Source organism: Mytilus californianus, unplaced genomic scaffold (assembly GCF_021869535.1).
Source record: "Mytilus californianus isolate M0D057914Y unplaced genomic scaffold, xbMytCali1.0.p SCAF_7, whole genome shotgun sequence".
Lineage (NCBI taxonomy): Eukaryota > Metazoa > Mollusca > Bivalvia > Mytilida > Mytilidae > Mytilus > Mytilus californianus.
In genome coordinates, this window is record NW_026262723.1 from 8,980,718 (window position 1) to 8,995,531 (window position 14,814).

The 14,814-nt window shown below is 33.2% G+C and overlaps 1 protein-coding gene across 2 annotated transcripts in view; it reads right to left on the reverse strand.

The window, feature by feature from the left end:
* LOC127709996 (uncharacterized) overlaps positions 1-13,983 on the reverse strand; it is a 64,247-nt gene extending 50,264 nt beyond the window's left edge. Inside the window, exon 1 of one of the 2 annotated variants that reach the window (XM_052215705.1) lies at positions 13,912-13,983. Coding sequence is in view for 1 of the 2 variants with exons in the window: in XM_052215704.1 (XP_052071664.1) it covers positions 13,907-13,927 (21 nt within the window). In the remaining variant the exon portion in view is untranslated. Of the gene's footprint in view, positions 1-13,906 lie in introns of both variants that reach the window. The other variant, XM_052215704.1, reaches the window with a different exon arrangement.
* Between the last annotated feature and the right edge of the window lie 831 nt (positions 13,984-14,814).

Genomic DNA, 14,814 nt, shown 5'->3' on the forward strand with positions numbered 1-14,814 from the left:
ACATCTTACAAAAACGCAGAGTGGACGTGGCAGGGTACCTATACATCCCCACTACAAAAAGACACTAAGTACAGATCTGAGTGTACTCGCAGTTGTTGACAGCTGTTCAAAGCCAATAATAACTAATAAAATCATGTATCTAAGACTAAAATATCAAATAAGTTCACATCCAACATCTATATAAAGGATTTAGTGTAAAGATTTATTATAAATGAATGAGGCTCGGCAAACTACATGTACATCTCCGTAAAAACTAGGGTGTGCTTTCCGATTAAAAATACAACCAAACTTCCAAACCAAATCTAAATATCTATGGAAGAGTTTAGTAAAGGTTTTAAATAATTTGGTAACGAAATCCCTGACTTAATAATTTACCAGTTTTTTGTCATTGGAGAGTGCAGGTCTTGATGTCAGATCTTAGAAAGGTTGTATTAGATTTATGCAATGCGTCTAGACTCTGCATGGCCTGTATACCAGTGCATGATATATAGACACATGTCTTTGTTTTTTGTCGACTATTTTGTTATGAAGTAGGTCGTTTGTTTTCTAATTGAATTGTTACATGATTTTGAGGTCGGAACATTTTATATTGCCGACTATAAAGTGCGGGTTTACTTATTGTTGAAGGCCGGACGGTTGCATATAATAATTATTGCTTACAACCTCTTCATTTAAGCTTTGGTCGACTGTTGTCTCATTGGCAATCATATAACACGTACATCTACTTATATTTATATGGTTCCAAAAAAACCGGTATAATCATAATAATAGAAAAAGCGAGAATACCAATTTTATTCGTATTAACAAAGAAAACCATAAAGTCCTACAAATCTCTCTGAATATAAAACAAAAACCGAAACAAACAAATGTAATAACTATTCTGATGATACATAAATTACAAAAGTTTAAGTTAAAGAAATATTTTAAATCTTAAATAACAGTATCTGAACGTATCACTTCTTATGCTCCTGGTAGGTTTGTTGTCTTTACTTTTCAAACTACTTGAGTTTACTACACAATATCCAAACACAATTTATAATTATCGTTCACAAATGTAAAATTAAGTGTCTAAATTATTCATAACGAACAACAGTACGGTTTACTGTGTGCCTGTATAATCTTGATAATTCCCCACAACACTAATGCTTGTCAATCACAGCATGATTTTACTACAGATCTCGGAAATAGTCGTCATCATCTCGTCTGCACATCTAACTTATGTACGCGTAAAATTTCACATTTACAATTTTGCTGCCATATGTTCAGATGTTATTGTGTATTTTAATGAATGTTGATGCCATCTACGACAAAAGAAGTGGCAGCGAAAAAAAGAACAAAATTGGCGACAGGTATGTTTTATACATGATTAACAAATATTTATAACTGTGACTGTACAATGAATTGACGCTTGTTGAAATAAACGATGAAAAACCTAAGAATCAATTCAATGATCTTCAATCGTGTTCAAACATGCATCGATCTTAAAAGACATCGAAGAATTAGAAAAATTCAAATCCTTAAACGCTGTACGAGTATAAGACATGAAATTTTATCTTTTGTGATATAGAACAAGTTAAAATGTATAGTCAATAATGGGTTAAGTGTACTAAATGCATGTTTTTAAGTGAACACGTGATCTATTTGCACTGCTCTTTGGTCGGGTCTAAGGGTCGGGTTGTTGTTGATACATTCCCCATTCCCACCCTCAATTTTAACAAAGCTTATACATATATATAGTGTTACATGTAATATACTGTAACAGCAACCTAATAATACACCATTATTCTTCTTTTTATGATACTAGTAATCAGGCATTCAGTAAGAATCAATTTTAATGCATATTTTCTCCGAGGAAAAGGGGTGAAATATTCTTGTTTACGTACTGATCACTGCAGCGGCGGATTTACTTGGAGTCATAGGGGGCCATGTGCCCCTCCCCATCGCAAGGTCAAGGTCACCAGCAAACTTTGTATTGCTATTGACTTATCCACATCTAAGATATTATTTACAGCTTGATTTGACTTATAAACTTGTCGTTAATCAAACCAAGGCTCCAGTCGCGGATCCAGAACTTTTTCTTAAGGGGGAAAAAGGGGGGGGGGGGGGGGGGGGGCGCTGACTGACCTAAGGGGGCGCTCCAGTCATGCTTCATTGAATCCCTATATAATCAACAAAATTTTTCCCATGAAAGAGGGGGCAGGGCCATCCAGGGCCCGTGTATTCGCCTATGGCAGCTTCAACATGCGTTATTTATGACAGCTTATCGTTGGGTGTGTAAATATTGACACCTGTCTGAAATGTCTTTTTGCAAAAGCTTTTATGTAAACTACATGTTAATTTGAACAGCACGAATATTTCTATTGGTTTTTAAAACAATATTACAGATAAAGGATGTACTTAGATGAAATTGAAAAAAAAACTAGAGTTTAAAAAGTTGATACTATAAGTCAGAAGGGAATTAGTAAAGGAACAAAATAAGCTTAAAATATTGATAGGTTATAGAGCTCCTTTTCGAGATATCTAATCTTTAAAAAATGGCGGGAAAAGGCTGACTCTTACCTTATATTTAGTATTGGCATTATTTGGGTCTCAAATCGAAAGAAAAGAAATCTGGAATCTGCTTAATGTTTGGTTAATGACGTTTTATGAGCTATTGTAGTCTTAAATGAAAAGAAAAATTGGTGTTATGGGGCAAAATATTTTACCCTGTATCGTATAAAATAAAACAAAGGAGTCAGAACATTTGACAAGAATTCCTCATTAAGATCATTTGACAGGTGAAATCTTCTTTCAGGAAAGAAATTATATATGCCAGTTGTTTTAGTGTTTATTGGAACACCCTTCAATAAACTGTAAAAGCGGTTTCCTAAACCCCGGCTAATTACCCACCAGGTCTTGGGGCATGCACCCAATATTAGTATCCTCATGGAAGTATTATATTGACAGGAACGCCAACAAGTGGACTTCAATCGTTTATAGTGCGATGCCGCGTTAACTATCTGTTAATTAACTCGACATGTCATATGGATGCATGGGTTTCGATCGATTTTTTGGAACCTCGTGACATTGTAACATACCGAAATAACCGGATGTGTACTTCATTGTCAAGGAAACGACATTTACCGACCATGTCATTAATGACAAATATGTCAGTTTTTACGCAATGTTTGCCTTAAAATAAATAAATAGGAAGAAAAGAAATCCCCGCAACTATTTTCATAAAAAAAAAAAAAAAACAAAAAAAAAACTAAATTACCCACAAACATTTTTCAGTTTAAGTTACAATCAATTTAAATAGTTTTGTTTTATTCATGAAAGGGCCGTTGGCTTAACACGCATAACGGTTATATATTATAAAAATATAAATATTATTATTATATATTATTGTTAATTTTCCTTTTTTTTTGGACGGTGGTGTTCCTTCTGCACCATCTTACGGTGTTTCTGCATCACAACTCGTTCGCTATGCACGTGTCTATTGTGACGTTTCAGATTTTAATGAACGTAATCTATTTATAACTGGTAAATTATTAAGTCAGGGATTTCGTTTCCAAATTATTTAAAACCTTTACTAAACTCTTCCATAGATATTTAGATTTGGTTTGGAAGTTTGGTTGTATTTTTAATCGGAAAGCACACCCTAGTTTTTACGGAGATGTACATGTAGTTTGCCGAGCCTGGAAATTAAGATACGTCCCGGGTAAACTTATCGTTCCTTTTATTAAACTTATTCTAAAAAGGTTACCAATTCAACGCTATAATTAGATCTTTTTGTACTGTTTTCATTGGTATAGTGGTTATCAGTAAATTAAAATCAAACTTAATATTAATTTAAATAGGCACATTCATTTATAATAAATCTTTACACTAAATCCTTTATATAGATGTTGGATGTGAACTTATTTGATATTTTAGTCTTAGATGCATGGTTTTATTAGTTTTTATTGGCTTTGAAAAGCTGTCAATAACTGCGAGTACACTCAGATCTGTACTTATAGTGTCTTTTTGTAGTGGGGATGTATAGGTACCCTGCCACGTCCACGGGGCCCTTTATAGCTTGCTGTTCGGTGTGAACCAAGGCTCCGCGTTGAAGGCCGTAATTTGACCTATAATAGTTTACTTTTACAAATTGTGACTTGGATGTAAAGGTTGTCTCATTGGCACACATACCACATCTTCTTATATTTAATATTATGATGATGGGGGGGGGGGGGGGGGGGGGGTCCTTGAGTTGGAACTCCCCGCCCCTGTTATCCTGGGTGGGGAACCCCTCCCCCGTTTTCTTAATCACACCTTGCTTTTCCGATAAATTCGTCAAATCTTAAATACTTTCCACTATTTGTCCTTTCATATCTTTCAGTATGAAGACATTTCACTTTCAATATACAATAAACAAGTTTGGTCAGATAAATGTAGTTACACCCCAGAGATAGATTTATATTACTGAAAAACCGATAAAAAGTTCCCTCTTTAAAGACGCTTGACCTATTTCAGCGGCTCATCCCTACCACTTATTACATTATTACATTAAGTGCCACCCCCCCCCCCCTCTCCTTTCCCCCCATTTTCTGAGCAAAGGATATATATATATATTCGTTTGCATAATGGTTAGGAACGTCATTTCAGACGAAAACAATATTTGTTTTTATTGAATTTTGTGCTAAATCGGTAAGTTAAAAAACTTACAAAGCCGTGTTACAAAGTAGGTATGCATATTTACATTACGGCATTTATCAGATTATCAATTATCGAAGATTAATATCATTTGTATATATATTTAAAAATGATGCTTAAATGAACCTAATTATATAAATAAACGCTAGACCTTTAACTGGGATAAAAAAGCAAATGCACAATTATTTGTCAAAGTTTCAATTTCACAAATAAAATAACTATTGTATAATGAGAACTGGATTGCGATTGACATGAACAAATATCTGCATATTTGTTTGAATTGTTTTACATTTGTCATTTTATAGCTGACTATGTGGTATGGGTTTTGCTCAATGTTGAAAGGCCGTACGGTGACCTATACTTGCTAGCTTCTACGTCATTAAGTCTCTTGTGGAGAGTTGTTTCATTGGCAATCATACATGTACCACATCTTCTTATTTTTATATTTATCAAATATTTAGAAAAGAAAAGAGAGAGAAAAAAAAGAAACTTTTATACAAGTTTTCTAAATATAAATCTTACAAGCGGTGATCAAAGACATCATTTGTTGAAGTAGAAAAAGGAGAAATAGAATAATTGTATTCAAAATTTTAGAATAAGGTATACAACATGTACAATGAGAGAGTTTTTTCATAGATACATATTTCAAAGTCATACATATGATAGTCACGATGGTACACTTTCATTTCAATTATGCATCAAGTATTTATAGAGTACAAGTGGTATATTTTCGTTTTATCAGACAGCCCAACGACACAAATAACCAAAAGACAGTTGGACAGACAGACGTCCATTTTTAACATTCTGATTTCGTGATGAAAGAAAATTTATAAATCATTTGTTTGTCCAGAATAAAACTTAATAAAGCAAAGTATAATATATTGTCATTTCTGAAATACGGATTATAAAAATTAAGCATAGCACCATACCGATCCATTTTGCGTCTTGTGAAACATACTCATAGCAATAATCATTCGATATGTTAGAAAATTTTGGATAGATAATGTGTTTTTGTTCAGAGTAATTTTTGATAAAACAAAGTGTATATTGACATATATTCATATCTTTCGTCAATAAAATGATATATATTCAAAGACGAGGAATTACTGCCATGCCGATTTTTTCCTCTTATGAAACAATGTTGTCATTTTTGAAATGTGGATCATCAAAATCCCTATTTCTAGCATGAATACCACGACATGTTCTCAAAGAAGCATACCGGTAGTTACTGCGAGAATACCTTACTGCGATACCAGTTCCTTTTTGCGTCTAGTGAAACATTTTAATTGTAGCATATCAATTTGAAAAAATAGTTTGATTGCATCATTTACCAGAATAGAAAATGTATATTATCATACAAATATAAAACTGCTTGTTCAACTTCCAGTGACAAATATTTCAGACATATGCAGAACGAATCCTCTGTCCAAATGACACAATTATGACGTATTTTTCGCTAACAAATAGCTAGTTAATTGGTATATGTGCGTACCTTGCAAGGTCCTAATGCCCGTCTGACAGTTTTCAATTGACCTCGAGCTCATTTCATGGATCAGTGAAAATGCAAGTGTGTTAATTTTTAAATAAAGCATGTAATTACTATTTTTCACTGTTTTATGCACTATATATAAATAACCCGAATAATTCGGACCATCTTTTTAATCGATATCTTTTGTTAATCACAACAAGATGTGTTATTTGCTAGATATTTATGATGCATACAATTAAAAGTGAACAGACAACACCGTGCTGTAATCAATACTTGTGGGAAAGTCAAATGACCAACGCTTAGTGAAAATGAAATAACAAAAAACCATCAATTCTGAAATTATCTTGAACACAAAAATTCACAGCTGCAGACTCCTTCATGTGTTCTTCTACATTTGCACAAGAGAAATTTTAATATAGCAGATACCCGATTTGATGCTGTACGTACCGCAGCACGACATGGGAGCCGAGATTGAACGAAAATAATTGATATATACACTTAATATCAACGTACGTTTTATGATCATAACCAACAGTATTGGAATTATTTTTAGCTGCATCATGGCATTATTTTCACTTGGATATAATACGTATTTATAGCAAACGATAGTGTGTGTACTCGATTATGCTTTCAAGTAACTGTTGCACGGATGGTTTATAAGCAGATTTAGTAGACATTACTTTATATTATATCTGATTTTGCATGCTATAAATATTATGAAAAAAGTATAACATGAATAGGTTAGAATTTTATGGGTAGGATTTTAGAAAACATGACAAAATAAGATCAATTTCAACATACACAAGCCAGTAATCTCATTTTTAAGGTATTAATGCCTCGCACACCAGGATCATACTAGCAGCCACTACGCTTGCAGCCAGTTTTCAGATATGGCTATATCAGATTCGAACTTAATTAACTTGAAACCGTTTTTATTAATATATGACTACTAAATTATCTGTTTTAAGAATACAATTAGGCAGTCAAAGACACTCTGATTAAATGAATTTCAAAATTTCATTTCGTGTTCATTAATTTCACGACAATTCATTTAATAGTGTCTTTGACTGCTTCATTTTATATATAAAACACACGATTTAGGGGTACTAATATATTAATAAAAAAAATAAGTTAGAATGAATCTTATGCAATTTTTTTTTTGATTTATAGACATATCTGAAAAATGGCTGCTAGCGGAGTGGCTGGTCGTTCATATGTACATTTAATTCGAATTTAACGATCTTGGTCGAGCGGGTATTACTATATAAATAACACATAGCTGAGAGGGTGACAGAGCAGATTGTTAGCCCGAGAAAACATTGTCAACTGAGGCGAAGCCAAGGTTGACAAATGAATGTCTTTTCTCGGGGTAACAATCTGCTCTATTACCCTCTCAGATATGTGTTATTTAATTTTTTATACTGAATGTTCTGTTATTACTGTCGATTAAATTTCAAATTCAAAGTAATAAACTATGACGTCTTGTACATAACAACCATCCGTATTTAATAAAGCGCACACTTGATCAAGCGTCTCCGTGAAGGGTAATAGAGTATTTGCCATAGGATAGAGTCATATTTAATAAAGCGTACACTTGATCAAGCGTCTCCGTGTAGGGTAATAGAGTATTTACCATAGAATAGAGTAAATTGTCTCCCTCGTATTAACCAATCAAAATCTGTCATTTGACATGAAGTATAATAAAGTAAATTAACACCCTCGTATAAGCCAATCAAAATATTGCATTTTTACGTGAAGTAAAATAAATAGTATAACATACCAAGTGTGCAAGCTTAAATAAAAAAGTAAAGATGAGCGTAATCAGTATTAAATCTTTGCATTCTTCACTGCAATATAATACCTTTATAATTCTTATATTTTTTCTGTGTTTTCACAGAAATCGTCTTACACATGTATGAGAAATTTTACCAATAATTGAAATACGAAGTACGAAGAAAGGATCAAATTATAAGATACGCTAATAAGGTATCTATTATAGAACACGAGCGTTAGTGTAATTTAGTATAAGATGGTGACGGTGAATTGCTGCTTAAAGTCAAGCGGCAAAGTTAATTTTTATTTAGGACGGGAACATATGTTAATGTGATATGCATAATAAACCCTGCTTTGTACTAGACCAACTTGCTGGGGTGGATTAACAACTTGCTCGCTCACAAGACAACAGTCCGTAGGAAGACATCAGATGCGGATCCAGGATTTTGAAGGGGGGGGGACCGGGGCCCTTATTAGACAATGTTTGGAGTGGAACATGTAAAACATTGTCATTAACCATAAAAGTAGCTCCATAAGGAGGATTCGGGTAAAATCCGCCGCTTCACACGTCACCCTAGTCGGAGACCTTATTCTAATTCCGAGCCTATCAGTTTTTTCTCTTACTCCTTAATGCTGCGTGCTCAGCGTAGTCGCAGCAAATAACACTTTTAAAGTTTTTGTTTTGACCAAGCCGGGTTTCGATCCCATGACCTCCTGCACTCGATGCAAACATGCTACCACGACACTGAAAATTGTTCTTGTTATATTTATGCCCCACCTACGATAGTAGAGGGACATTATGTTTCCTGGTATGTGCGTCTGTTCGTCCGTTCGTACGTCCGTTCGTCCGTCCGTCCGTCCGTCCGTCTGTCCGTCTGTCCCACTTCAGGTTAAAGTTATTGGTCAAGGTAGTTTTTGATGAAAATGAAGTCCAATCAACTTTTTTGTCATATAGCTCTTCAACTGTTTCGGTACTTATACATTCCTCGGATTTCAAATGTATGGCTTTGAGCGTTCCTGATGAAGGTAAATGCAGAAAAGCGCTTCTGACGCATGAAATCATTAAACGTGTTGTTTTCAATTTTTTGAAACATCGTACACATGTTCCCTATGATTTGATCTTTCTAATTTAAATGCCAAATTAGATTTTTTACCCCAATTTCACAGTCTACTGTATATAGAAAATGATAGTGCAATGGGGCATCCGTGTTCTATGGATACATTCTTGTTAAATATAATTCATTGCTTCTAGATATTGCTTTTTTCATCGGCAACATACTTCTAAAGATTTATTTTCAAATTGTATGCCCCCGCCGTAGCGGAGGGGGCAATAAGTTTTTTATCCTTGTCTGTCTGTACTTCCTAAAGAACGTCTCCAAATTGGTTTCCATTCTCTACCATTAGTTTCCCTCAACCAAATGTTATGAAACTTATGCACAATGCTTATTACCACAAAACACAGATCAAGTTGAATTATGGTGGCGTCACTTTTGCCATTTTTGAGTTATGCCCCTTTACAAATGGAAAAATTGCTGAATTTTTTGTTTCCGTTCTCTAACTTTAGTTTGCCTCACTTAAATGTTATGAAACTTATACACAATGCTTATTACCGCAAAACAGAGACCAAGGTTGAATTTTGGTGGTTTCATTTAAACCGTTCTAGAGTTATGCCCTTTACAAATGGAAAAATTGCTAATTGTTTTGTTTCCGTTCTCTAACTTTAGTTTGCCTCAACCAAACTTTATGGAACTTATACACAATGTTTATTACCACAAAACACAGACCAAGTTTGAATATTGGTGGCGTCACTTTTGCCGTACTTGAGTTATGCTCCTTTACAAATGGAAAAAATGCTTATTTTTTTGTTTCCGTTCTCTAACTTTAGTTTTCCTCAACCAAATGTTATGAAATTTATACACAATGCTTATTACTACAAAACACAGATCAAGTTTGAACTTTGGTGGCGTCATTTTTTTACCATTCTAGAGTTATGCCCCTTTACAAATGGAAAAATTGCTGGATTTTTTGTTTCGGTTGTCTAACTTAAGTTTGCCTCAACTAAATGTTATGAAACGAACAATGTATACACAATGCTTATTACCACAAAACTCAGAGCAAGTACAAATTTTGGTAGCGTCACTTTTACAGTTTACGTGTCCCTTTATAACATTATATGCAAGCGGGGGCAGCATCTGTGTCCATTCCCATTTATTTAGTTGTTTTGTTTAGAATTCATTTCTTAAAGGTTTGATTTTTAGCGGAAAAAAAACAAATTCGGAAACCTTATTTAATTTCTACTGTAACGTCACCACAACTTCTATACTCTATAACGCTATTACACCATACAGTGTCGTAAAACATTGTGAGCGTGAAATATTCCAAACTATTGCCAATTCTCAAGCGTAATCAATTGATGAGGAAATAGACTTACTAGTTTTTAAGGACATTTCTGCTGCCAATACAAAAACGCACATATGTAAATATACTGCAAGTGAAAGAAAGTTACTGTTTAGACTGTAACTCCATCTTTTCTAAATTAGACAGGGTTTCACATCTATTTTTAAATGTTTGTATTGTCCTAATTTTTATGAATCAAATATCGAGTATGAAATTGTCCCTATTAACACAGTGTTGACAGAATGATTCTCATGATACATATTCTAAAACTGAACACAAACCTCCTCAAAATTTGTTGTATGGTCAGATATCAGAATGTCTGTAAAGGTGCTCGTACTCTTTCTAAATGATATCAAAATTGCCCTATGCAGGTACAATCTTCTCATTTTATAGATATCAACGTCAGAATGACGATAACGGAAAGTATTGAGACATTCAGTGCAGTTAACCCTGTAACGATATACATATAGCAGGATTATTTATACGTAAGGGAGCTACCATTTGACTTTAATTGGGGGAAAAAGGGGGGAGGATGAAAAATGTTGTCCTGCATTTTTTTATAATTGTAATCTCTGTCCTGCCTTTTTCTTTTTGTTTTTCCCTTTATTCGGTTCTGACGTTTTTTTATGATTTCATCCCAGCCCCCTCCCCCCCTAAAAATGAAATGGAAGCTTCCTTATAATATTAACGTAACGTCACACTGTCTGGTACATGTAGCAATCTTTTGTATCAACGAATTATCTAGGAAAGGAAAAAAACTTCTACCCAAGGCATAATATATTTTATATTTACAGGAAAGAAAAAGATGACTTCTACTCAAGGCATGATACATTTACAGGAAAGGAAAAGAAGACTTCTACTCAAGGCATGATATATTTACAGGAAAGGAAAAGAAGACTTCTACTCAAGGCATGATATATTTACAGGAAAGGAAAAGAAGACTTCAACTTAATGCATGATCTATTACTGCTGTATAAAGACACCAAATAAAGGACAGAGCTTATTTTCTATTTAATCTGTATGGTTTGAATTATAATATTTGCTGTAAATGTTGAACAGTTGAAATTATAACCGCATTCTGCAAGATTATAAACTCACTTCAAATGTGTCAATTTTTTTCATGGTCTCCCATAGGGTGTAATTGTTTTCAAACGGGCTGGGAAATTCACCAGAATAAATTGATTGATTGATTTGTTGGTGTTTAACGCCACTTTCAACACTATTGTGCTATTTCGTGGCGGTCATTTTTTATTGATGGAGGAAGCCGGATTGCCCGAAGAAAACCACGAACCTTCGATAGGAAAACTGACAATCATGGGCCTAGTCAATTGAGATTGGAGTCGAGCGCACCTTGCACGAGCAGAATTCGAATTCATAATCTCAGCGTTGACTGGCTAGTGATACAGTAGTTGGACTACTTGTAGCACTTGGCCACCGAGGCCCCGACAGATTAAAACATACGAGTTAATTTATAGTATTCATAAATAAGGGGATCGGGTATGATTGTCAATGAGACAACTATTCCTCAAAGATCATTTTAAGTGGTTTTTAACAATTAACGGCAACCTTACGGCCTTCAACATGAGAAAAACCATACTGTTAAGTCGCCTATTAAAATTAGCCCATTTCGTAAACTGTATCATCTCTATCTCTGATGTTTTTTGTTTAATTCATCAGTGTGAATGTTTCCTCAGCCAATGATTCCTTTCAATTGTGTTCTTAAAGTATCTGTTAGATGACATATTCCTCGCTGTTGTATACAACGGAATGTGCAATCATTGTGCAATGCATGAGTATTTTCTTCAAGCCTGTGAACTTATTTTGGTTATCATCTCTGTGGGAATAATTCCCCAGTCTATAGATAACTATTTGGTTAAAATCTTTGTGAAGAAATTTCCACAGTCTAAATATTTTTTTTTTGTTATCAACTGTGTCAGGAAATTTCCTCATTCTATTGATTTCGGTATCGTTCCCATCTTTTGGGGAAATTTCCCCAGTCTATTGAATTATTTTTGGTTATGAAATTTTAGTGATTTTGTTTTCGTTATCAATTTTTTGGGGAAATTTCCCCAGACATTTGATTTCATTTTGGTTATCAACTTTATAGGGAAATTTCCCCATTTTAGTGATTTCGTTTTCGTTATCATCTTTTTGGGGAAATTTCCCCATTCTATTGACTTCTTGTTGGTTATCATCTTTTTGGGAAGATTTCCCATTTCTATTGACTTCTTGTTGGTTATCGTCTTTTTTGGGGAAATTTTACCATTCTTTTGATTTCTTTTTAATTTTCATCATTTTGGGGAGATTTTATCATTCTATTGATTTTTTTTTTCGTTAACATCGTTTTAGGGAAATTTCCCCATTCTATTGATTTGTTGTGTGTCATCATCTCTTTGGGGAAATTTCCCAAATTATTGATATCTGATTGGTTATCAACTTTTTGGGGAAATTTCCCCAATACTTGTAAACAAAAAATTTCTACGTTTCTTGTACATGTAAAGTAAAACGTGTTTATTTCTTGAGATTGTTCTCTAATTTTTGTTGTGTAGTGTTATTTGATACCATCATCAAATATATTTGTTACAATCATGCCAGTTAAATGTTTGTTGGAATATTTTGTTCACACAAATAGAAAACATTGAAATAAGAGAATAAAATAGAAATTCTCTTTTTCAAATAGATTGCGTTTTAAGCTATTGTATTCTGTATTATTTTATTATAAATATTGCGGTTTTTTTCCAACGCAATCATAGGTTTGAACGTTGTTTTCAATTTAGACTTGTTTATATTTTTTCGTTTGGGCTTGTATTAAATTTGCCTTCGGGTTCATCCTATTTCGACTCTTTCAAAATTCAAGAGTCTATCCTAAATTGAGGTAAATTGTATGGCTTTTCAAATACCGTTTCGATTCCTAACATCATTGAAGAGACATTACTTGTCGAAATCCGGATATCTTTCAACACCTCAAGCTTTTTACTATGATGTTTGTTAGATGTTCATATACATTTTTGGTCCATTAAAATGTATTTTTGAATTATGTCAGTTTAAGTTTGTGTGCATCTTCGTTTTTGAATGCTTATGTTGCATGTGTTACACCTAGCATTTTAATATCTTTATATGGCTTAATTGACCCCTTCCTAGGCCAAGCTATTGTATTCTGTATTATTTTATTATCGTTTTATGTTTTTCATTCATTTATATTACCTCGTTGGACAAATGTATAGGAAGTGTATATATTGATTTTATTTTGTATGAGAAACATTTTTACTCTGAATAATTAAAAATGTCGCAATTCTTCTTCTTGTTTCTCCTTTACATTTATCATTTATGCATTGTCCCAATGGCCCCCTAGAATGTAAAATACACGAGCTACTCGCTGATTCATTCAAGTGAATGTTAAACTTCTGGCTGTTTGTTTGGGTTGAAGGAGGAAAGCATAAAAACTGTTGTACATTTATTTTTGTACAATTTTTGTTTGATTTATCCTAATTGTTTTATCTCAATCCGTTTCCATACTGCCCTAGTCTTAAAAAATATTGTACCACAAACTGTCTAAGCTTTACGTAATCTTACCTTACTTTGCGACATGATCATCTTCACTTCCACGGGAATATTGATTTCTGTTCAGTGTTTTTGATTAAGTAGACCGAGACAGCCTCCGATTACTTTATAAAACTTCCACGTAAATCTATTAATATTCTGTCGGAAATCTACCTGCAGTGGGTAAATTGTTTTCATTGGAGTTGTGTGTGCATGTATATCTTGAAAATATAAAAACAATTTAGATTTATTTTAATACTATTGTACATGTTGTAGTTATAATGTTGTAGATAATTAACGGTGGAAATACAAATAATAATATAATGTGGAATGAATAAGAAATAAATTCTATAAAAATGCAAAATATGAAAAAAAAATTTTGTGTTGTCGTTATTCATGTGTTATTGGTCCGTGTATATTTGCGTCAATTCGTTTTTCATTTTGAAATATCCAAAACAAAAAAACAAAAAACGAGAGTGTTTTCATTTTTCGTTTTTGATTTCTCAAAAACCAAAACGAAAAACAAAATTGTTTTCGTTTTTCGTTTTTGATTTCTCTAAAACCAAAACGGAAAACGAGTGTTTTCAATTTTTGTTTTTGATTTCTCTAAAACCAAAATGAAAATAAAAAGTGTTTCCGTTTTTCGTTTTTGATTTCACTAAAGATGAATTTTGAATGTAATTTTAATTATTCTCGTTTTATAATGTACAATGTTTTCCTTTCTTGTTTCACAGTCATTGATAGTAAATAATGCCAATGTAAACACCCCGGTGTTCTTTCAACATAATGTAGACAAAATAGACCGCCTGACTTATGAATTGAACTACGGTGATAAATGAATCAAAGCCTTTCAAATTACCTTGTTTATATCTTTACTAAAAAAAAAATATTATATTTAAATATTAAACGAATCATAAATTTAAATTGTACAATATAATATT